Source organism: Lepidochelys kempii, chromosome 14, assembly GCF_965140285.1.
Source record: "Lepidochelys kempii isolate rLepKem1 chromosome 14, rLepKem1.hap1, whole genome shotgun sequence".
Classification (NCBI taxonomy): Eukaryota; Metazoa; Chordata; order Testudines; family Cheloniidae; genus Lepidochelys; species Lepidochelys kempii.
Window position 1 is genome coordinate 37,943,839 of NC_136393.1, and position 21,950 is coordinate 37,965,788.

Below are 21,950 nucleotides of genomic sequence, written 5' to 3' on the forward strand. Positions count from 1 at the left end.
GTGATGCACTCACCCCAACATCCTAGGTGGGAAAATATTTACCCTGATAAAAGAAATGTCCAGTAGTCGAAACTTATTGTTTCTCTCCCTTGCAAGTGTAAACTACTCTGACCAGCCTCAATTTGCATAAGAAAGGAGAAAGAGAATAAAGGAGTACAGAGGTATAAGTAGGGGACCTACAGCACCATGATTTTTGAGTGCTTTTCACTATCTATCTGCTGGTCAGATAAGTGACAGCCTCCCAAGGCTTCTGCAGCTAAGAGGGTCCCTACGCCTTGTCCCTTATTCGTCTTTCCGCGGAATTGAGTGACCGATCCTGGCTTGGCACCGCTGGAATCGAGAGATGCAAGGAGGGTAAGAAGCACCCACACCTGATCTCCTATCTTTAGTGTACACATATTTTGAAATAGAGCTCTATACTTTGTTTTCTTTCTTTGGGATTGTGGCTTCAGTTTTGTAACTTGTTTGTGTGTGTAACATCTCTACATTTAAATAAGTAGGCACTAGCAATTTTGTAACCACATGATTAGAATCTAGCTTAATAAATTTTGGTAACCATTTATGCATAAGCCTGACTTGTTTTCTCTGGTTTACTGTAAAGCAGCCAACACAATTAAAGAACCTCATCCGTTTTGGCTCTAAAGCCTGGCCATTAGGTGAGAGTACTAAGAGCCTAGCGTTGAGTTGTGCTGCCTCCACGGGGCAAACTCTTGGGGCACCTGTCAGTCAGTATTGACTGCCCGCTGCGAAGGAGCTCTGAGCTCTAGCAGTTAAAGTCACGGGTGGTTAGGACCTTGGGGCATCCGTCAGCCTAGCCCGGGCTGCCCGCCGCGAAGGGACAGTGCGTCCTAGCGGTTAAAGTCACGGATGGTATAAACGGGCATAGCTGGCACCTCACCAAACATCCTTGGCCGTCGGCTAACAGGGGGGCAGGGGGGCGAGTGGTTTCTTCTTCAATTTTCATGAACCTCTCCACCCTTGCTATTTTTGACCAGTTCTAATGATGAATAAATGTCTGTCTGTACATGAATAATAAATATCTCTGCTACTGAAACATTTACAAACAACGGCTCTCATCAGGAGCACTGAGGTCACATTACGCAGAGAAACACCCAGGCCTGCAGGGTTCATATTCTCAAAGACATAAACTGCCCCAGGACGGGAATGTCACACACAACACAGCCTGACTGGCACGGGTTGGTTAGGTGCATGTTTTGCTGTTGCTGGCAAATTGTGCTTTTTTGAGGTGGGGGGGAGTTATATTTGAAAGGAGTTCTTCATCCTCTCCCACTCTCATCCAGGGGTGCCACTCTCATCCACTCTCATCCAGAGGGGAGACCAGAGCCCACCACTTTTTACTGGCCATAAGTGTGAGCGACTGGATGAGTGGGGAGAGAAGGGAACGGGGGGGCGGGGGGTTGTTTGGGGGCAAGGGGCGGTGTGAAGTGGGAGCTCAGAGAGAAAGGCTGCGTGAGGGGGGCCCCCAGGGAAAGGGGCAGTTTGAGGGGGCAGGACCTCAAGGAGAAGGGGTGGCAGAGGGGCTGGGCCACAGTTTGGGTGCCAGCAGCCCCCCCCCACACTTTTAGGAAGCTTTTGCCCATCCTGCCCTCATCCCAAATTAATTTATTACAGTAAGAAAACTTTGAGCAACAAGGAGACTCAGAGACCCACAATATAACTGCCAAAATCCTCACCCGCCCCTGGAGCTGGGAAAACAGAATTTTTTGGTCGCTGGCAATTCCAAAAAAAGAGATGGAAAAAAACTGGTTTCAGGCTGAACAAAACTAACATTTTTCCAAATTTTTGATGAACCAAAAAGCTTAAAAAAAAAAACCACCCAGGAACATTTCAAGGGTTGTCACTTTTTGAATTTTTAAAATAAAACTGAAAGACATTTTTAAACAAATAATTATTTCAAGCTGAAAAATCAAAATGGTTTGTTTGGAAAGTGTCTAAACGAAATGCTTTGACTTGTGAAGGACGGGGGGGGGGAGGGTCTGGACGTGAACAATTCAGCAGACCGGATACGAATTTGCAAACTGCTGAATCTGCATTTTTCACCTCAAATAGGTTTAGATGAAAAGTTTCACCCAGTCTAGTCCCCACCATTGAGGGGCATCGTAGGAGGGATCAGCTCTTCTCGCTGGTTCCCGAGCCCAAGTCTGTCTCCATTTAATGGGTCCCTCCCCCCACTCCGGTTTAGGGTTGCCAATTTTAATTGGACGTATTCCTGAAGATTTTATCACATGACATAATCTTTCATTCAAAATTAATCTTTAATTCCTGCAGACTCCCGGTCACCCTGGAGGATTGGCAATGCTGCTCCAGTTTCCTGGGCCACACCCGTGTCCCCACCTAATGGACCCCTTCCTCTGGGTTCCTGGGGGAAGCGTCTGTCCTCCATTAGCAGGTCTCCTTCCCCATTCTCCAGGGCTGGGTCTTGATTCCTGTTTCTGGTTCCCTGGGCCTGGTCCCCATGCCTGTCACACACTGCGGGGAGCTCAGATTCCTGGGAATCCTGCCGACTTCCAGGCTGTGGGGAGGGATGAGTCAGCAGCTTCCTGAAGACGAGTTGCGAGTAGGCAAAACACTTTTCCTCTACCTTTCCAAAACCCACATCGGTACAGTGAGACTATCACCCCCACCACTGCCACCACTCCACGCACCAGGAGACGATTCCAGGACGCTAACTCTGAAACAAAAGCGAGAGAAAGGCCCCATGACTAAGGGACTCCGTTAAATCATCCCACTGCTGCCATGAGGATCCCAGAAGATGAAGACGTTCCTGGGATACAGGAAGAGCTGAGCTGGGTCGTGTGCACATGGGCACCACTCAGAGCAGTGGGAATGAGATCTCCAGGCTCATTATCCCCATCGGCCAACCTGACGGAGGGAGAAAGGTGAGCCCGGCAAAGCAGCCATTACCATCTACCAATGTGATATATGCCATCATGTGCCAGCAATGCCCCTCTGCCATGTACATTGGTCAAACTGGACAGTCTCTACGGAAAAGAAAAAATGGACACAAATCAGATGTCAAGAATTATAACATTCATAAACCAGTCGGAGAACACTTCAATCTCTCTGGTCACTCGATCTCAGACCTAAAGGTCGCAATATTCAAACAAAAAGACTTCAAAAACAGACTCCAACGAGAGACTGCTGAATTGGAATTAATTTGCAAACTGGATACAATTAACTGGGGCTTGAATGGAGACTGGGAATGGATGGGTCATTACACAAAATAAAACAATTTCCCCATGTTTATTTCCTCCCCTCCACCCCCCACTGCTCCTCGGAGGTTTCTGTTAACTGCTGGAAATGGCCCACCTTGATTATCACTTCAAAAGGTTTTCTCCTCCCCCGCCCCGACCCCCGCTCTCCTGCTGGTATTAGCTCATCTTAAGTGATCACTCTCCTTACAGTAAAAAGAAAAGGAGTACTTGTGGCACCGAATAGAAACACAAGTAAGGCGCTTTGCATGTTCTTGTCTTTGTTTAATTGTTGTTTCTTTTGCTTTTTTGGTTGCTTTTTTTTTTGCTCGCGAGTAAGTCTGCTGCTGTGAAAAGTGATGTTTGTACGTTTGTTAATATCACGTCTCACAGCAGGAGACTTGCTAGCGAGCTGGGAGGCAGCGAAAAGTGATTCACAAACATCCAAATATCACTTTGCACAGCAGCCTTCCTCAGACCCAGCAAGCTGGGGGACAAATTAAGCCCTGGATGGGAGGTGGGCAGGGTCCAGGGCTGGCCTGACCATGAGGCGAACTGAGGCGGCCGCCTCAGGTGCCAGACTGTGGGGAGGCACCACTAGGACCCAGAGCGTAGAAAACTGTGTCTGCTGCTGGGGCATCTGTATTCTCTGCTCGAGATGCCCAGAGATGGGGGAGTGCTGTGCTGGAGGAAGGAGGGCACAAGAGACCTAACAGGCAGGCAGGAGAAAAGGTGAGGGGGAATAGCAGAAAGCAGCAGGAGCTGCAGGGAGAGACAGGAGAAGGAGCCTCTTATGTTCCTCTCCAGCACCCCCAGGAGCCTGGACTGATTAACCCCTAGCTTCTCAGGCAGCTTCCTGTTTCCTGCTGCTTCCCTGAACCCACCTGGGGAGAACAGGCAGTCAACTGAAACAGTAGGAGCCAGTTAGGCCCTTAAGATGCTGATATCTTCCCTCACTCAGGCCTGTTACCAGCCTGCTTATTTGTCCCCTTCCACTGAGTGTTGAAGGCCACTATAGCTGGCACAGAACAGCAGTCATGAGTGAAAGAAGAAAACGCCCCTCTGGGGCAGCACTCAGAAAAAGAAAGAAAGTGAAGGAAGCTTTTCTATCTAAGCAGGAAGGAGCTCTCCTGAGATACACAGACACAAATGTTCACAGTGAGCCTTCCAGCCCCAGTGAGGATGTGAGTGGTGAGGAGATGCCTGATCTTCCAGTTAGTCGGAGTGCAGGTGACCTGGCAGCTACTGCAGCATCCCTATCTCCATCTCAAATGGATGTAACCATGCACATTCCTGAAGAAAAGTGTAGATCAGAGAAGAGTGTGGTGGAGGCGCAAGAAACAGCTGCTCCTGAGTTTAGTTCCTTAAGTCTAGATGATCCAGGATTGTGGACCCACTTGAGCAGTAACCCGAGGGACTTCCTTGTACTGCATTGGCCTCAACAAGTGAAAAACTTCATGTTCCCCAAAGACAATGAAAAGAGAAGTTTCCATCCAACACTTTACTGGCGTGAAATCCCCAATGGTGACAAAGTGGAGAGGCCATGGCTTATGTACTCAAAAACCCAGAATGCTGCATACTGGTTTTGTTGCAAACTCTTCCCGTCTAATGTTCCAGCCACATTGGGTTCTGCAGAAACAAAGGACTGGAAAAATCTGGCTAGAAATCTGGCATGCCATGAGAAGGCAGCAAATCACCAGAGAGCATTCCATAGGTGGAAAGAGCATGAGATGAGACTAAAGGTTAAAGGCCACCATAGATGATCAGCATCAAGAGAAGATTGCATCAGAGTCTCTTTACTGGCAAAATGTTGTGAAAAGGCTCATTGCCATTGTGAGAATGCTTGCTACCCAAAACCTAGCACTGCGTGGCACTTCAGATCAGCTGTATGTGCCAAACAATGGAAATTAACCTTAACTGACCTTAAAATTGTGGAGCTGATGGCTGAGTTTGATGCTGTATTCCAGGAGCAGCTAAGAAGTGTCACCACCCAAGAAACGTGTACACACCACTACCTTGGCAAAACAATTCAACATGAGATCATACAGTTACTGGCAACAAAAGTCAAACAGAAGATGGTGGCAGATCTGAAGTCAGCAAGATATTACCCTGTTATTCTGGACTGCACACCTGACATCAGCCATACAGAACAAATGACTTTAATGGTGTGTTTTGTAACAACAACAGAACCTAGTGAAAAGGTCCCTGCAATGGTGACTGTCAGAGAGCATTTTCTAGAATTTATTGACATTGATGATACCACAGGAGCTGGTATGACAGATGTGCTTCTTAAAAAGCTGGAAGATACGGGAATTGCGATAGCTGACATGAGAGGTCAGGGCTACGATAATGGTGCCAACATGAGAGGAAAGAACAGAGGAGTGCAGACACGGATCCGAGAGTTAAACCCTCGAGCTTTTTTTGTCCCATGCAGTTCTTATTCATTGAATTTGGTGGTCAGTGATGCAGCATCAGCTTCTAGTGAGGCTGCTGAATTTTTTAATGTAATTCAAAGCGTCTATGTATTTTTCTCGGCATCAACTCATCGATGGCAAATTTTGAAGCAACATCTGGGAACATCCTCTCTGATACTGAAACCACTGTGTGCCACTGTGACGAAGCGGGACTGTTCGTAGTGTTTCCTCTGAATATTGTGGGGGTGCCTCAGTTTCCCCTAGGCAGTTCTTAAGTATCTAGGTGGTGGGATAAGGGCATATGATTGTTGCAGAGCCCTAGAGGGCAGGTATGTGCAGGGGTCTGGACACAGAGAATGGCCAACACCCTGTTTCCTGGCAACTGATGGCCTGGGCCCTTCCCCCCTGCAAGGTGAGAACTAAAGGGTTGGAGAACAAAGGAATCAGGTGACCTCCTGGCCCGGGAAATGGACAAAGCCCAGAAGAGGAGGGGCTGGAGGGAGTTTCAGTTTTGAGGCTGGCTGGGGACATGGAGTGAAGTACAGACGTGGTTGTCTGGCTCACTGCCCCCCAAAATGGACCCAGCTGAGGGGTCCTGCTCTCTGCACCTACAAGCTCTGTGTTAGACCGTGTTCCTGTCGTCTAATAAACCTCTGTTTTACTGGCGGGCTGAGAGTCACATCTGACTGCGGAGTTGGAGTGCAGGACCCTCTGGCTTCCCCAGGAGCCTGCCTGGGCGGACTCGCTGTGGGAAGCGCACGGTGTGGCAGAGGATGCTGAATGCTCTGAGGTCAGATCCAGGAAGGTGGAAGCTGTGTGAGCTGTGTGTCCTGCAGACAGTCTGCTCCCAGAAAGGAGACTTCCCCAGAGTCCTGACTGGCTTCGTAGGGAGCAGTTCCAGAGCATCACCCAGGGACTCCGTGACAGCCACACAATAGGAAAGTTGAGTGGAGGCGATAAAGCCTATCAAACACCAAATTGGGAAGATAGATGATGCCATAGTTGCTATTATGGAGGATAATGCTGTGACAGGAACTGTTTGTGGGAGAACAGTGGCAGAGGGAAATGGAATCACCAGAAACATACATAACTTGAAATTTCTGTGTAGCTTAGTGTTGTGGCATGACATAATGTTTGAAATAAATGTTGTAAGCAAGAGACTCCAAGGTGTTGACCTTGACATATCTGGAGCAATGGAACAACTGGACAAAGCAAAGTCATACCTACAGTTTTACCGCTCAGATGACGGATTTCAAAATGTTTGAAAAGTGCAGAGAAGTTGTTAGAGGAACTTGACACTGGAGCTATTTTCCCACCCATTCAAGGATACAAGAGTCACCGCAGAAGAAGACATTTTGATGACGAGGCACGGGATAATCCCATCAGAGACCCCAAACAACAATTCAAAGTTGAGTTCTTTAACCAGGTGCTAGATTGAGCTATACAGTCAGTTGAAGAACATTTCATGCAGCTCAAGGAACACAGCAGTATGTTTGGGATGTTGTATGATATTCCAAAACTCCTCACTGTCCCTGAAGAAGACCTACACTAGCAATACAGGGCACTAGAGACAGTGTTGACACATGATGACATGCGCGATATTGATGCGAGTGATTTAGGTGATGAACTGAAAGCCCTTTCAAGATACATTTCAGCAGGATCAACTCCAAAGGCTGTCCTGGAATATATGTGCACAAAGAAGATGACCCACCTCTTTCCAAATGCTTTTGTTGCTCTGCGCATACTTCTAACACTTCCTGTAGCAGTTGCCAGTGGAGAACGCAGCTTCTCCAAGCTGCAGTTAATAAAAACTCATCTGTGCTCCACAATGACACCGGAGAGGCTGGTCGGCCTTGCAACCATCTCAACAGAGCATGAGCTGGCCCAGACGGTGGACCTCCAGCAGGAAGCAGTTCAAATCTTTGCAGCCAAGAAGGCACGGAAAGCACCACTTTGATTATTCAAACAGACAAAAATGCCAGTGTTTACGCTGCAGACAAGAAAAGTTACATTTGCTGTTCAGGCGTTTAAAAGTTAAATGTTACTTAAAAGTTTGGAACAAGGCATTTTAAGTTGTTAGCTCAATGCCACAAACTGCTGCCTGCAGAATTTGCGACCTGTAGTTGCTACTGACATCTCTATTCTCCCTTTTACTGCCATGAAACAATTTGCTGCCTTTGCCTTTCCCCATCCTGCCGTCCAGAGGGAGCATTCCCATCGCAACTTGCTACCTGTCACCTTTCCCCATCCTCTACCTTTCCCCATCTCCTGGCCCAGGGGTAACAGAGCACGATGATGGGGGTTCCCCTATCACAGTAATGCTACCTCTCCCTTTCCTCATGCTCTGGTCCAGGGGCAGCGCGTTATGACAGACGGGGGCATTCCTGTCACCATTTCCTAGGAGTGTGACATTTGTATTTTAAATTTGGACACAAATAAAGTACCTCTGTGATTGGGAAATGTGTTCTACAGCATTAAACCTCAGGGCGAGTGTTTGGAAACCCCAGAATGAAGGCGGTGTTATTTCTTTATTAGTCTCAGTCCATTACAGATTAGAACACAGAGTTTAATCTGATCAGGGTTTAAATTCTTGTAGTGTATTTCGCGCAGCCCCCCCTGCCCTCCTCCAATATGCGATAAAAACTCCATCGGGGTTGAAAATATTTACCAGAGCTCCACTCCGGACAGCTCCAGCTGAATTTAAGCCCTGAATCTGAAAATCAACCCCCTGTTCGCCTGTCTCCCATTCTCATCCTCAGGGTTGGCTGCGGTGGCCCATGACTCCAACTCCTCCGGTACCCATGGGGCTCGGGGGTGGCATGGCATCACTTCAGAGGACAGCATGCAGCTCCTTGTCAAATCAGCATGTCTGTGTAGCCGCATCAGAGCGACTGCTTCCCTCCCTCGCCTCCTGGTACGCCTGGCGCAGCTCCGTGGCTGTCACATGGCAGTGCTGCGGGACCCTCTTCTAGCCCTTCTCCCCCACGCTCCGAGCAATCTGCTCATAGACGTCCACATTTCTACGCTGGATCGGAGCCGGGCCTGCACAGCCTGTCCTCCCCACAGACCCAGGAGCTCCACCACCCCCTGAGCGGTGCCGGCAGCAGAGCATTGGGAGCCTGGAGCCTGCTCAGCTGGGCAGTTGCTAGGTGAGCTCTCCATGCAGAGCAAAGAGGAAATGGAATTTCAAAAACTCCCAGTCCTTAAACAGGAGGGGCTTGTTCCTGTGACCCTGGCTGATGGGCAGCAGAGTTCAAAACAGTGACCAGAGTGGGTCACAATGGGGCATTGTGGGACACCTCCTGGAGGCCACTTAAGCTGATGTAGGCAACGCAGCGTATACACTGCCACTGCGTTGACCTAACTATGTCGACGTAAGCGCCGGACCTCTCTTGGAGGGGGAGTTATTCATTCGACGTAGCAGGCGAGTTAGGTCGGTGGGAGGTACACTGTAGTCTGGACGCTGACATTATTAGGTCGGCGTTTAAGCTGCCAGACTTCGACCTAACTCTGTAGTGTAGACCAGGCCTTAGTTGCTTAAGTCCCTTTGTGAATCTGAGCCTTTCTTTTAATGTTGCTCAAATCCTTTCTCTTTCCAGTTTCGTAACTTGGAGACTTGTGTAAACAGTAGGGAAAAAATGACACCCAATGAAATCCATTTATTGGCTTTCCGGGGCACAGTTTTAAGGTATGATCTCGGAGGCTGAAGAGAAAAGAAAGGGAAGATTTTCTCAGTGAAAGAATAATTGAACATGAAGATTGGGGTCTTGTTATCAGCATCGTAAAGTGCCACTTGCTCTGATAAACCCTGATCTTTGTGAGTCTTATGCTCAGAGTCACAGAAGTCTGTGGGTAGGTGAGAGCCTGGAATTGGTTCCAGCAGAATCTCAGAGCCCAGATGCCCTCTTCAGGTTTTACACAGAACCATCTCTTTCTCTTCACTAAAAAGAAAAGGAGGACTTGTGGCACCTTAGAGACTAACCAATTTATTTGAGCATGAGCTTTCGTGAGCTACAGCTCACTTCTTCGGATGCATACCGTGGAAACTGCAGCAGATATTATATACACACAGAGATCATGAAACAATACCTCCTCCCACCCCACTGTCCTGCTGGTAATAGCTTATCTAAAGTGATCATCAAGTTGGGCCATTTCCAGCACAAATCCAGGTTTTCTCACCCTCCACCCCCCTACACACAAACTCACTCTCCTGCTGGTAATAGCCCATCCAAAGTGACAACTCTCTTCACAATGTGCATGATAATCAAGGTGGGCCATTTCCTGCACAAATCCAGGTTCTCTCACCCCCTCACCCCCCTCCAAAAACCACACACACAACTCACTCTCCTGCTGGTAATAGCTCATCCAAAGTGACCACTCTCCCTACAATGTGCATGATAATCAAGGTGGGCCATTTCCAGCACAAATCCAGGTTTTCTCACCCCCCCACCCCCATACACACACAAACTCACTCTCCTGCTGGTAATAGCTCATCCAAAATGACCACTCTCCCTACAATGTGCATGGTAATCAAGGTGGATTTCTTTGCTTTTAGAGCTTTCGCTTACAGTTACCCAGCTGCTTTTCTTCAAGCCCCTTCAAGGCATTTGCTGGTGGGTCTGTCTAGCCTTTCAGGGCAGAGCCGTACAGATCTAATACCCTTGTGACAAAGTCCAAGACCAGAAGATTGAAATAAACTTTATTGTGTGAATTTACTCATCTGAATCTACAGCATCCAAATAACTAAGCAGAGCAAAATAGGAGCATTGAGCTGGGGAATTGGAGGGAGAGGGAAACCCCACTATGGTTTTTATATTCAGAAGTAAAGAGCAGAGGACTTTGATGGATGACCTGAAATGAGTCAGAACTTAGGCCAGGTCTACACTATAAACTTCCATTGATAGAACTATATCGCTCAGGGCTGTGAAAAATCCACACCCCTCAGTGAACGCAGTCGTACCGACTGAACTCCTGGGGTAGACAGCGGTACATTGACGGGAGAGCTTCTCCCCTGGACATAGCTACCACCTCTCAGAGGTGGATTAACTACACTGATGGGAGAAGCTCTCCTGTTGGCACAGGAGCGTCTTCACTTAAGCATTACAGCGGCGGAGCAGCACCGGTGCATTTGTTCTGCTGCAGTATTTTAAGTGTAGACCTGCCCTAAGACAGGCGGGCTCTGCTGTGACCCTGAGAGTGGCTCCTGGTTGGCCAGTTTTTGTGTGCCTGGAGGATCACAGAGTTACAGAGACAGGCATGTAAGAGGGTCAGGAAACTCCTGTCACCAGTATAATGCTAAGCAAGTAAGTCTTGTCCTCTCTCATCATTTTATTGTGAGTCTCGCAGCACTTGGTGTTTATCTTAAAGTCCCAGCAGCTGGAGTAGGTAGATTGCAAGGCAACCTCAGATTATATTACAGATACATTTCCTGCCTTCACATTTGTGTAGCAAAGATTGAAAATCGGAAACAAGAACACCCCAAAAGCTGGGAAACCAGAAGGCAAAGAAAATGACACAATATTTAAAAAGATGTTGCAGCCAATCTCATGATTCTGGGGGGCCTGACACACTTTTTGAATGCTTCAGGCTGGCAAGACTGTGATTAGAATGGCAAAGTGTGATAGCTGTAATTTATATATTACCTATGTCTTTGCTCTACTTTAGATTGCTCATATTGAGTGATCCCTACTCCTCTGTCACAGGGATTAACAATGTGTCGGCCAGTGAACACATAATGGTATGCTTACCAGTGAACTCAAATTCTACACGCCGGCTCCCAAAGAAGGGGATGATCTTCCCAGGGAAAGAGGATGTGAAAGTAAAGATCGTCTCTCTGCCAGAAGATGTAACGTCATAAAATGTAACTTCCTCCCCTTCATAATCCAGATAAAGCCCAATGTTACTGGGGCTATGAGGTAGGGCCAGAGCAGCCTCAGGGGAGGTGAGGGCCGAGTACTCATTCCCTGTACTCTGCAAAGCCCAGATCCCCTCCTCTGGTGTACGGCTTTTCGCTCCCTCATGTATCACAGACTCTTTGGCAATGCCCAAAACCCAATTACGTTTGTTCCCCACCTCCACTTGCCAGTAACACCTCCCTGAGGTGAAGCCCTTATAGCCCAGCACACAGGCAGCAGGGTAAAACCTGTTCTGTGTCACTAAATATCCCGTGTCTTGGTATTTCTGTATCACACTCTCATCTGTGGACACGACGGAACAGGGAATCCCCAGGTCTGGATCCGGAGTGGCCTGCACTGCACGAGGGGAGAGAGAGGCAGGAGGAGAGTGTTAAGTACCCAAAGCACCTCCCACCCGCCGATCAGCTCCTCCCCGTCCCTCCCAGCGCCTTCCTCCTGCCACGGATCCATTGTTCAGCGGTGGGCAGGAGGTTCTGGGGCGGGGGGGGGGAAGAGGGAGGAGTGGGGGCAGAAAGAGGCAGGGGAAGGGGGCAGAATGGAGCGGGGCAGGAAGAGATGGGGCAGGGGTGGGGGCTTGGGGGAAGGGGTGGAGTGGGGGTGGGGCCCGGGGCAGAGCAAGGGTCAAGCACCCCCTTGGGAACTGGGGAAGTCGGCACCTCTGTGCAGGCTAAACCACTCCAGTGCTGAGAGTGAGAGAGTCTGAGGCCAGAAGGGACCATCAGGTCATCTAATCTGACCCCCGTATATCACAGGCCACCAACTCCACCCAGCACCCACCTAACCCAACAACCAATATTAGCCCAAAGCCTGACAGCCTACAGCCGACCGTGCTATGATGTGCCACAGGCAGAGAAGAGGAGGCACCGAGGGTCACCAGTGCCCGAGGCCCCCGCAATGCAGGGAAATGATTCGGTGAGATACCCCCAGATAATCCTGGCACATCACCCGCAGCCACATGCTGTGGAGGAAGGTGAAAAGCCTCCCCCCGAATGCCACTGCCAGCTTGACCTGAGGGAAAATAGCCCTCCAGTGCCTTTCCCCCAATTCGCCTGTGAAAGACAGACCGGGTACCCCACGAATCACTGGGAAAGAAACTCAGAATAGCTGGTCAGCCAGGGGATGTGCTCCCAGAGTCCTAGAGCCACAGCAGCACCCGTGAGGACCCAGTAAGTGAGGTCAGGCTCAGCAGCATGGCTCCTTGCACCCAGCCCAGGCTAACCTGGGTGCTGAGCCCCAGGGTTCACTCTGCAGTGCAGACAGACCCTTACGGGCAGAGCTCAGCCCTGGGGGAGGCTAGGACCATTTCTCATGCTCCCCAGTAGCCTGGCTGGGGTGGGCCCTGAGTGTCAGTCCTGGGGAGCTGCCTGTTGGCTGAAGCTGAGCAGGAAATTCCCCATGGTTCCCACCAGGCATCAAGGAGGTACTGTTAGGAGGGTGTGAGAAACTGGGATTTTTTTCAATTTTTTAATGAAGCCTATATATGCCTCAGTTTCCCAATATGCAACGTTGTTACCCAGTGGGTGACAAAAATACCGCAAAAATAGAGATGATGAGTAATTTTAGGCACCTACAAGGTTTGGTTGCAGCTAAGTGGGGGTCTTTGTGAATCCCAGTGTGGTCTAATTCTGGGACTGAGGTGCCTAAAATGGCAAGTAGACCCCCTCACCCCAAGTCCTTTTGTGAATCTAGCCCATACCCTTTCTCTCTGCATTTGAGCTCAGTTCATAGGGCCGGGTCTCAAGAGAAAGGAAGGATTGGAAGAGAGGTGATTTCATGTTGTCTTGACTCTGGTGACATTTCTACCGTTAATTAATGTAACCGTGATTGAGAGAGACCAGCTTTGGAGCTTACTCAGAGCTCTTCTTCAGGTCCATGTAGCTCAAAAACTTGTCTCTGTCACCAACAGGAGTTGGTCCAATAAAAGCTATGACCTCCCCCACCCTGTCTAATATCCTGGGGCTGACATGGCTGTCGCAGCACGGCATGGAACCGTGCTGTAATTCTGAGAGACAGCCCAAAGGAAAAGACCATAGAACGAGAGGCAGATCGGAATGGGGAGACCTTTCCAGTGAGACCAAACTAAAGTGAAATCATCGTCCAAAATATATTGTCCATCTCCTGCCTTACTCCAACGATCTCAAAGCACTCGGTGGCATTCACTAATTAGCACAACAAGGTAGGTTGGCCATTATTTCCTCCTTTTTCAAGATGGAGGAACTTGAGGTACAGAGTCTGGGATTTTCAAAAGGGCTGAGGCCACGTGGTGGCCAACTCCCATTGACAGTCAGAGAGAGATGGGGCCTAAATCCCTTAGGTCCCTCGAAAAATCCCAGCCATGGAGGTGAAATTCAACATTTTCTAAAACATCTGGCGATTGTGTGTCTCTGAAATGCTGAGTGGCCAATTTTGACACCCATGGTTGGGTCTGAGACAATCCAAGTGGAGGCCTGGCAAACTGGCATCAGCCCTGAGCCCTCCCCATCCCACCCACAGACGTCTAGCTGTGACGAGCTGAGAACTAATAGGCCAGAGTCCATCTCCTTCCACAGTCAGAGGCACATCTCGATGTGCCATCGCCATATCATGAGCCCAAATAACTGTTAAGTTACCTCTGAATTTCTTCAGAGCCTCCTGTAGACAAACATTTCTTTGGGAAGAGACGCCAACTCTCTCGCTCACATCCTGTGGCACAGCCATTGGTTTCTCGAACTTCACCTTCTCACACCTGGGGGGGGGGGGAAGGGGGAAACATCCTAAATCTTTTCTTTCTTGAGAATGAGCTACCAGAGGCTGCTCTCTTGTGGGCTCAATGAGAGCCTGTAACTCCCACTGGTGAGACAATTCATCTCCTCACTGGAGTTTTTAAATGCCTAGCTCCTCCAATGGGAGTTAAAGAGAGTAAGGGGTCCACAGGCTGCCCCTCAGAGAGAAGGGCCTAATCTCAAGGGAAAGGATGCTCCAGTGGTTAAGGGGTTGCTGTAGGACTCTGGAAACCTATGTTCCACTCCCTGCTCTGCCACAGCCTCCCTGCATGACCTTGGGCAAGTCACTTAAGGCTTGATTTTTAAAGGTGCCTCCTGGGATTTTCAAAAGCACCTAACCAAGTCAGGCTCCCAACTGCCACTGATCACAATGGGAGGTGCCTAACTCGCTTAGCTGCTTTGGAAAACCCCACCAAGTGCCTAGCTACGTCTCAGGTGACTAAATGCCCTGCAAAATCTGACCCTGGGGGGAAAGTCCCCTTCTAGCACCACGACGCGTGAGGGGGAGTGGGAAGGAGTCACGTACCTGCTCCAGGTGCTTTTGATGTCCTAGAAAAGAGAAAGAGTTCAGTCCCAAGTGCCACAAGATGCGGATCGCTTCTGCTCTGCAGGGGATTTGCTTTGCCATCCCTAGTTGAGCTCGAGATGCAGTTCTCTGCAGTTAGCAACTTCAAAAGTCCATTCACAGATTTCGATGGAATGGGACCCCTAAGCACACACCATGACTGTGGGTTTTCTCCTTCTAAATTCTATGGCATTTGCTCAAACAGACTGATCAGACGCATGAATCCTTGACTGCCACATGCAACTGCTGTGTCCAAAGTGTTTGCCTTTCTCCATGTATGCAATTCTGCTCAGCAGTTCTGGAAGCTGGATTCATTCTCATTTCTTAATAGGCCCTGCAAAGAACTTTGCTTTCCTAATCTCTCACTTCCTAGAAAGTGGAGTTGTGCCTTTTATTGCTTTCATATCGTTAGGGCCCTTCATTTTCAGTTTTTATTTTAGTTAATTTTTCCTGGGATTTTATCAGTGTTTATTACCACAATAAAAACAGGTGCAAATCAGTGCAGAAAACTATTAAGTTTTCTGGTTAAATATCGGGGTTTGTTTTGGTGGATGGAAAGACAGGGAGAAAAAGTATTCAGTAGATGAATGCTTTGAATTCTGTTCATCCCTGTGGTTTGCTGCAGAACTAAAACAGAACTCAAAGCACAAGGGCCCCCCTGAGTTTAAGAAAACAATATATCTGAAATCCCCAAATAAAACGTTTCATTTGAACAAACAGGTTACTGGTGTAGAATCATAGAATATCAGGGTTGGAAGGGACCTCAGGAGGTCATCTAGTCCAAGCCCCTGCTCAAAGCAGGACCACTCCCCAGCTAAATCATCCCAGCCAGGGCTTTGTCAAGCCTGACCCTAAAAGCCTCTAAGGAAGAAGATTCCACCACCTCCCTAGGTAACCCATTCCAGTGCTTCACCACCCTCCTACTGAAAAAGATTTTCCTAATATCCAACCTAAACTTCCCCCACTGCAACTTCAGACCATTACTCCTTGTTCTGGCATCTGGTTACCACTGAGAACAGTCTAGATCCATCCTCTTTGGAACCCCCTTTCAGGTAATTGAAAGCAGCTATCAAAAAATCCTCCCCCATTCTGCTCTTCTGCAGACTAAGCAATCCCAGTTCCCTCAGCCTCTTCTCATAAGTCATGTGCTCCAGCCCCCTAATCATTTTTGTAGCCCTCCGCTGGACTCTTTCCAATTTTTCCACATCCTTCTTGTAGCGGGGGGCCCAAAACTGGACACGGTACTCCAAGTGAGGTCTCACCAATGCCGAATAGATGGGAATGATCACGTCCCTCAATCTGCTGGCAATGCCCCTACTTATACAGCCCAAAATGCCGTTGGACTTCTTCACAACAAGGGCAGATTGTTGACTCATATCCAGCTTCTCGTCCACTGTAACCCCTAGGTCCTTTTCTGCAGAACTGCTGCCTAGCCATTCGGTCCCTAGTTTGTAGCAGTGCATGGGATTCTTCTGTCCTAAGTGCACTTGTCCTTGTTGAACCTCATCAGATTTCTTTTGGCCCAATCCTCTAATTTGTCTAGGTTCCTCTGTATCCTATCCCTACCCTCCAGCATATCTACCCCTCCTCCCAGTTTAGTGTCATCTGCAGGTGCAATTGCTGAGGGTGCAATCCACACCATCCTCTAGATCATTAATGAAGATATTGAACAAAACCGGCCCCAGGACTGACCCTTGGGGCACTCTGCTTGACACTGGCTGCCAACTAGATATGGAGCCATCGATCACTACCTGTTGAGCCCGACAATCTAGTCAGCTTTCTATCCACCTTCTAGTCCATTCATCCAGCCCATACTTCTTTAACTTGCTGGCAAGAATGCTGTGGGAGACCGTAGCAAAAGCTTTGCTTAGAACGATTAGTCTATAAATATTCACCTTCGATAATTGGGCCACACCATTTGCAGCGCATACGCTCAACTTCATCCTTCTCTCCTGTTGTTGTTTCTTTAGCCCTTTTGAATACTTCCTTGTGTTCTGAAATGTATTCTGATGTAGATTTTCATTTTCTTCCCATTTTAGTGCGTCAAATCTTTAACCCATTGTCTACTAACAGTTTGAAATGTGTACTTGGTGGGCGTGTGATTTATCAGTCGGTTCAGACGCACACGCACTTCAGAGCTTGCGTGCGTGCCTGTTGGTTTATTGTGTGCATCTGCTAGACAATACGTTCTTTCTTCAGCAGGCAGCTTTGCATATACACACAGACTAATGTATTATCGGAATACAGAGATCTCATGCAATGTATTGTATTTTCTTAATAAAACAAGTTTTTTGTATATATTTGAATGATAAAAAAGTAGGATGAAAATCAGAAAAACCTCAATAATACTTTTTTGTAAAACCCAGAAATTTTTTGGTAAAAATTGGTTTAAACGGAAAATGAAGGGGCTTACACAGGATGTCTCAAAAAGGTCTGAACCATCTGCCTTTAAATTTCCACATTGGAAATATTAGAAATGTCACATTTTGTTTTCCCTCGCTTCGCTAAAGGACACACTGACAGTCTCCATTGTGGAGTAGGACCTCTCCAAGCACTTAATAAACTCCAAAGCTAATCAATCAGAATCTCTCCCTTCCCTGGGCAGGGATCTGGGTGTCTCTGTCTCACCTGCAGGAATTCACTTGTTGGCTGCTGACACTTCTCTTCTATCTCACTGATCAAGTCACCGAGACGGGAAATCTTTTCAGACAGTTTGGTGACATTTTCATCCTGTATCTTCACAATTTCCTTGTCCAGCTCTTCCAGTTGGGCCAGCAGGAGTCGCTCTTGCTCATCCAGGAACTGCCGCAGTTGCTCAAATTCAGACATGATCTTCTGCCTCTCAGCTTCTATCTTTCCCTATAATGAAGGGACACAAACAGGAAAGGACAGATCAAGGACAAGGGTTGCCAGATGTCCAGTTTTCAACTGGGAAGTCCAGTCAAAAGGGAAACCTGGCAGTGTCCGGTCAGCACTGCTGACTGGACATGAGAAGTCCGGTTACCCACAGTAACTGGCTTCCACCACCAGAGGGCGAGACGAGCAGCAGCTGCTGCTGGAGCCTGGAGGAGCACTCAGGGATGGCTCCATGGGGGGGAGAAAAGTACCAGCATCTCCCCCATCCTGCTCCAATCACCCCTCCACCCCTGGAGCGTGGCTCTCCCTCTCCCACCCTGCCCCAGTCACCTCCACCACACCCCTAGAGCTCTGCTCAGCTGGCAGGGGGAGGGAGGTGGAGAGAGCAGCAAGCGACAGTGGGAGAGGGACAGAGGAGTGGGGGGCGGGACCTCGAGGGAAAGTGGCGGCAGGGCACAGGGCAGGTTCCAGTGCTCAGCATCCGGTTTTCACAAATGAGAAAGTTGGACATCCCAGACTCTCCCCATGTCCCTGATAGGAACAGTTCTTAGAGCCCTCTTTTCATATCAACCTACTACAAACACATGGTTGAGATTTCAGGAGAATATGCCTGACAGTCTCTCAGCTGGCCTGAATGAACAACATGTTCCGAAGTGCCTTCGGGACGTACGCCTCCAGTTCCCATTTTCAAAAGGTCACTTTGGATGCTAAGGAGCCTAAGTTTCTTTGAAAGTGACTTTTGAAAATAGGACAGCTCTCCCTGCATTTTAAGCCCCTAAATACCTTTGAGAATCTGGCCCTTAACCACTTGCAAAATTGTTAACCCTAGGCTCCGAAATCACTTAGGCACTTCTGAAAATGGCACCCAATCTCTCTAAAATGATGAGTTTTCAGGTCTGAGTGGCTTAGTATATTCTGTTGATCATCTAGAATCTTCCAATAGCAGAAAGGTTGGAAGGGGGGAGGTCTGACTCAGAATCAGAAATACATTGGCAGAGAGTTGTGGAGAAGACTGAAGAAGGAAAGGGTTCTGCTGGTTATCCACATAAAACACCAGTTACAAAACACACCATGCAAAATGCTTCTTCTCCAGTTTTTGCATGTTTCATCTGGCATTCTGTTAATTACACTGTTCCAGAGGAAACCAGTTGTGCCTGGTGGAGATTCAGGAGGAAGATTTCTGAGATACAAAACAGCCACTGGGTGCCTAAGTCCTACTGACAGTCCATGTGAATTAGGCACCTAATCACCATACGTGCCTTTGAAAATCTCCCCTGAAATCAGTGTTTGTAGCTGGATGTGTGGGGAATAAGATCAGTGCTTTCAGTTGAAACTGGAAGCCAGTGGAGGAATGAGCCCAGAGGGATGATAAACAAAGATAAACATTATCACACCCTGCAAGGGTGTCTCAACAAGAGACAAAGTGCTTGAGGTTATCAAGATGATGTTTAAAAAAAAACGTGAACGGTACAGAGCAGAACAGTGGTTCTCAAACTTTTTTACTGGCGACCCCTTTCACGTAGCAAGCCTCTGAGTGTGACCCCCCCTAATAAATTAAAAACACTTTTGAATATTTTTAACACCATTATAAATGCTGGAGGAAAAGCGGGGTTTGGGGTGGAGGTTGACAGCTCACGACCCCCCATGTAATAACCATGCAACCCCCTGAGGGGTCCCGACCCCCAGTTTGAGAACCCCTGGAGTAGACGTTTCTGGATACCAGGGAATAATGTACGGATTATCAAGAGGAGCGAAGTTCGGTTTCAGATCGAGTGGCGTAAGGAATACATACTCTGCAATATCCCCGACTGGGGGTAAGAGGTTAAGGGGTCAAAGTACAGACATTGAGACATGAGGTTGCGTTGTTCATATAATAGGTATGTTCAGGTGTGGTATATAATGGGTGGATACAATCATGAGGATGGATTGACCCTCATTTTGTGAGATTTAACGTTCAGTGAGTTTATGGTTCCAGTTCATATGGTCCAACGGACAAAGTCTCTCGGTCCCCAATACATCACAGCTAACCCTGATCTGAGCTTGACCTTGCTCCTAGTTAGCACATTTTATCTCAGTTTAACTGGACAAGGTGAACCCTACACACCACACTAGGGTCAAATTAAACTAGGTTCAAAATGTTTGCCTGTGAGGGCCTTGCACCAGAATAAAGACATTACATTAAAAAGTGATTTAAGGTACATCCGTACTACACAAATGTTGTGGTGGTGTGTAGAGGACGTACACTATATGCACCCGCTAACATGGGCATAAATAGCAGTGTAGATGGCTTAAGGAAGTAGAGTTGCAATATGCCTGAACCCTCTGGGTATAAACCCTACACACAGGGCTCTATACACCCCCAAGCAGGGCCTCCCCCATCTACACTGAGTGTCCCGCTGCTTCCCCAGTGCCAGAGCCTTTCCCCACCACAGGAAAAGGCTCCAGGGAGTGGAGGAAGGCTCCGGCCGCTCTGCTGCCTCTCCCTGCTGGAGTCTTTAATTCACACATGTAGCTACACATGACAGTGTGGACACAGCCTGTTTCTCACTGTGCTGTGTGGCTACACATACCCTACAGGATGCCCCCAGCGGTGTGCCGTGTAGATGTAGCCATAGCTAAATCAAAGCAGTGCTGCGTGTAGACAAGGGCTGACACTCTCCCCACAGAGAGAAATATCACCCCTGACTGATGTAACTTCTGGACCATAACAATGGGGACCTACCAGATTTTCCTGGCTTTGCGTCTCTGCATCCTGTTTCCACTCCAGAAGTTCTCCTCTCTCTTGCTTCGGTGTGTTCAACTGGGTTTGAATTTGTTCCTGAGGCAAGAAAAACAATGTTGGGGGTGGGGGGGAAGGTCAACCTGCTAAGAAGTCTGCCCTCTGTGCAATTTATATACATTGCAGTGCTGATTTCATTATCTGAAGCTGGGATTTTCAAAGAAGTCTCATGAAGTTGGGTTCTCAACTACCATTGATTTTCCATCTCCCTCTCAAGTTGCTCCAGGACGGTGCTCATGGCAATGTCACAGTTGACTCTTGAGAGGTGGGAGACTCAAATCTCTTCTCCTCACCAGGCAGAGGGAGAACTTGAACTGGAGTCTCCCACATACAAGGTGAGTGCCCTACCCCCAGGCTAATGGTTATGAAGAAAGTCTTCAACCTAGGGGTGACAGTGGATGAGAAGCTGGATATGAGTCAGCAGTGTGCCCTTGTTGCCAAGAAGGCCAATGGCATTTTGGGATGTATAAGTAGGGGCATAGCGAGCAGATCGAGGGACGTGATCGTTCCCCTCTATTCGACATTGGTGAGGCCTCATCTGGAGTAGTGTGTCCAGTTTTGGGCCCCACACTACAAGAAGGATGTGGATAAATTGGAGAGAGTCCAGCGAAGGGCAACAAAAATGATTAGGGGTCTGGAACACATGACTTATGAGGAGAGGCTGAGGGAACTGGGATTGTTTAGTCTGCAGAAGAGAAGAATGAGGGGGGATTTGATAGCTGCTTTCAACTACCTGAGAGGTGGTTCCAGAGAGGATTGTTCTAGACTATTCTCAGTGGTAGAAGAGGACAGGACAAGGAGTAATGGTCTCAAGTTGCAGTGGGGGAGGTTTAGGTTGGATATTAGGAAAAACTTTTTCATTAGGAGGGTGGTGAAACACTGGAATGCGTTACCTAGAGAGGTGGTAGAATCTCCTTCCTTAGAAGTTTTTAAGGTCAGGCTTGACAAAGCCCTGGCTGGGATGATTTAATTGGGGATTGGTCCTGCTTTGAGCAGGGGGTTGGACTAGATGACCTCCTGAGGTCCCTTCCAACCCTGATATTCTAGGATTCTATGATTCTTCCCCGGCCACATTGTGCGGAGCAACACAGGTGCAGAACTCCATCTTGCATGAAACAGCTTAGGTAGCTAAGCCACTCGACTCCAGGAGAGGGGTTCCCAGGTTTGGATCAGAGACAGGCCCATTCCTACACCAAACTCTGGGGGAGTTGGGGCTTAGGACACACCCCTCTCATCAGTATCTCCAGAGGGCTAGTCTCCCCAACTAGCATGCTGACTTTTGTGGATGCCTCTCTCCCCCCAAATGCCTAATTCAGGATTTGTTGTTCCAAACTGTACCAGATGACTTGAGGATAGCTGATGGAAAGCCAGCTTTTTTAAAAAGGCTCCAGAGGAAATCCTGGCAATTACAGGCCGGCAACCGTAAGGGCTTGTCTGATTGTCAGAT

The 21,950-nt window shown here is 48.3% G+C and overlaps 3 protein-coding genes across 3 annotated transcripts in view; 1 reads left to right on the plus strand and 2 right to left on the minus strand.

Moving 5' to 3' along the window:
* Positions 1 to 21,950, plus strand: part of LOC140898396 (uncharacterized) — a 305,360-nt gene that overhangs the window by 88,976 nt on the left and 194,434 nt on the right. The window lies entirely within an intron of this gene.
* The window catches only part of LOC140897492 (zinc finger protein RFP-like), a 60,035-nt gene that overhangs the window by 34,720 nt on the left and 3,365 nt on the right, over positions 1 to 21,950 (minus strand). Inside the window, exons 2-3 of the mRNA XM_078848655.1 lie at positions 20,447 to 20,542; positions 17,497 to 17,727 (exon numbers count right to left, since the gene is read on the minus strand). Of these exons, the coding sequence (XP_078704781.1) occupies positions 17,497 to 17,727; positions 20,447 to 20,542 (327 nt within the window). The remainder of the gene's footprint in view (positions 1 to 17,496; positions 17,728 to 20,446; positions 20,543 to 21,950) is intronic.
* On the minus strand, positions 11,312 to 13,316 carry LOC140898001 (erythroid membrane-associated protein). Its single transcript, XM_073311368.2, has 2 exons — positions 13,238 to 13,316; positions 11,312 to 11,877 (listed from the first exon to the last, which is right to left on the minus strand). The coding sequence occupies exons 1-2, from the start codon at positions 13,314 to 13,316 to the stop codon at positions 11,312 to 11,314; spliced, it is 645 nt and encodes a 214-aa protein (XP_073167469.2).

Bases quoted from the DNA above. Each gene is read 5' to 3' on its own strand.
- LOC140898001 (XM_073311368.2), bottom strand. From the start codon at position 13,316: ATGAAATCACCTCTCTTCCAATCCTTCCTTTCTCTTGAGACCCGGCCC. The intron at 11,878-13,237 runs GTATGGGCTAGA...CCCCTCGTGCAG, and splicing joins CTCAAATGCAGAGAGAAAGG to TGCAGGCCACTCCGGATCCA.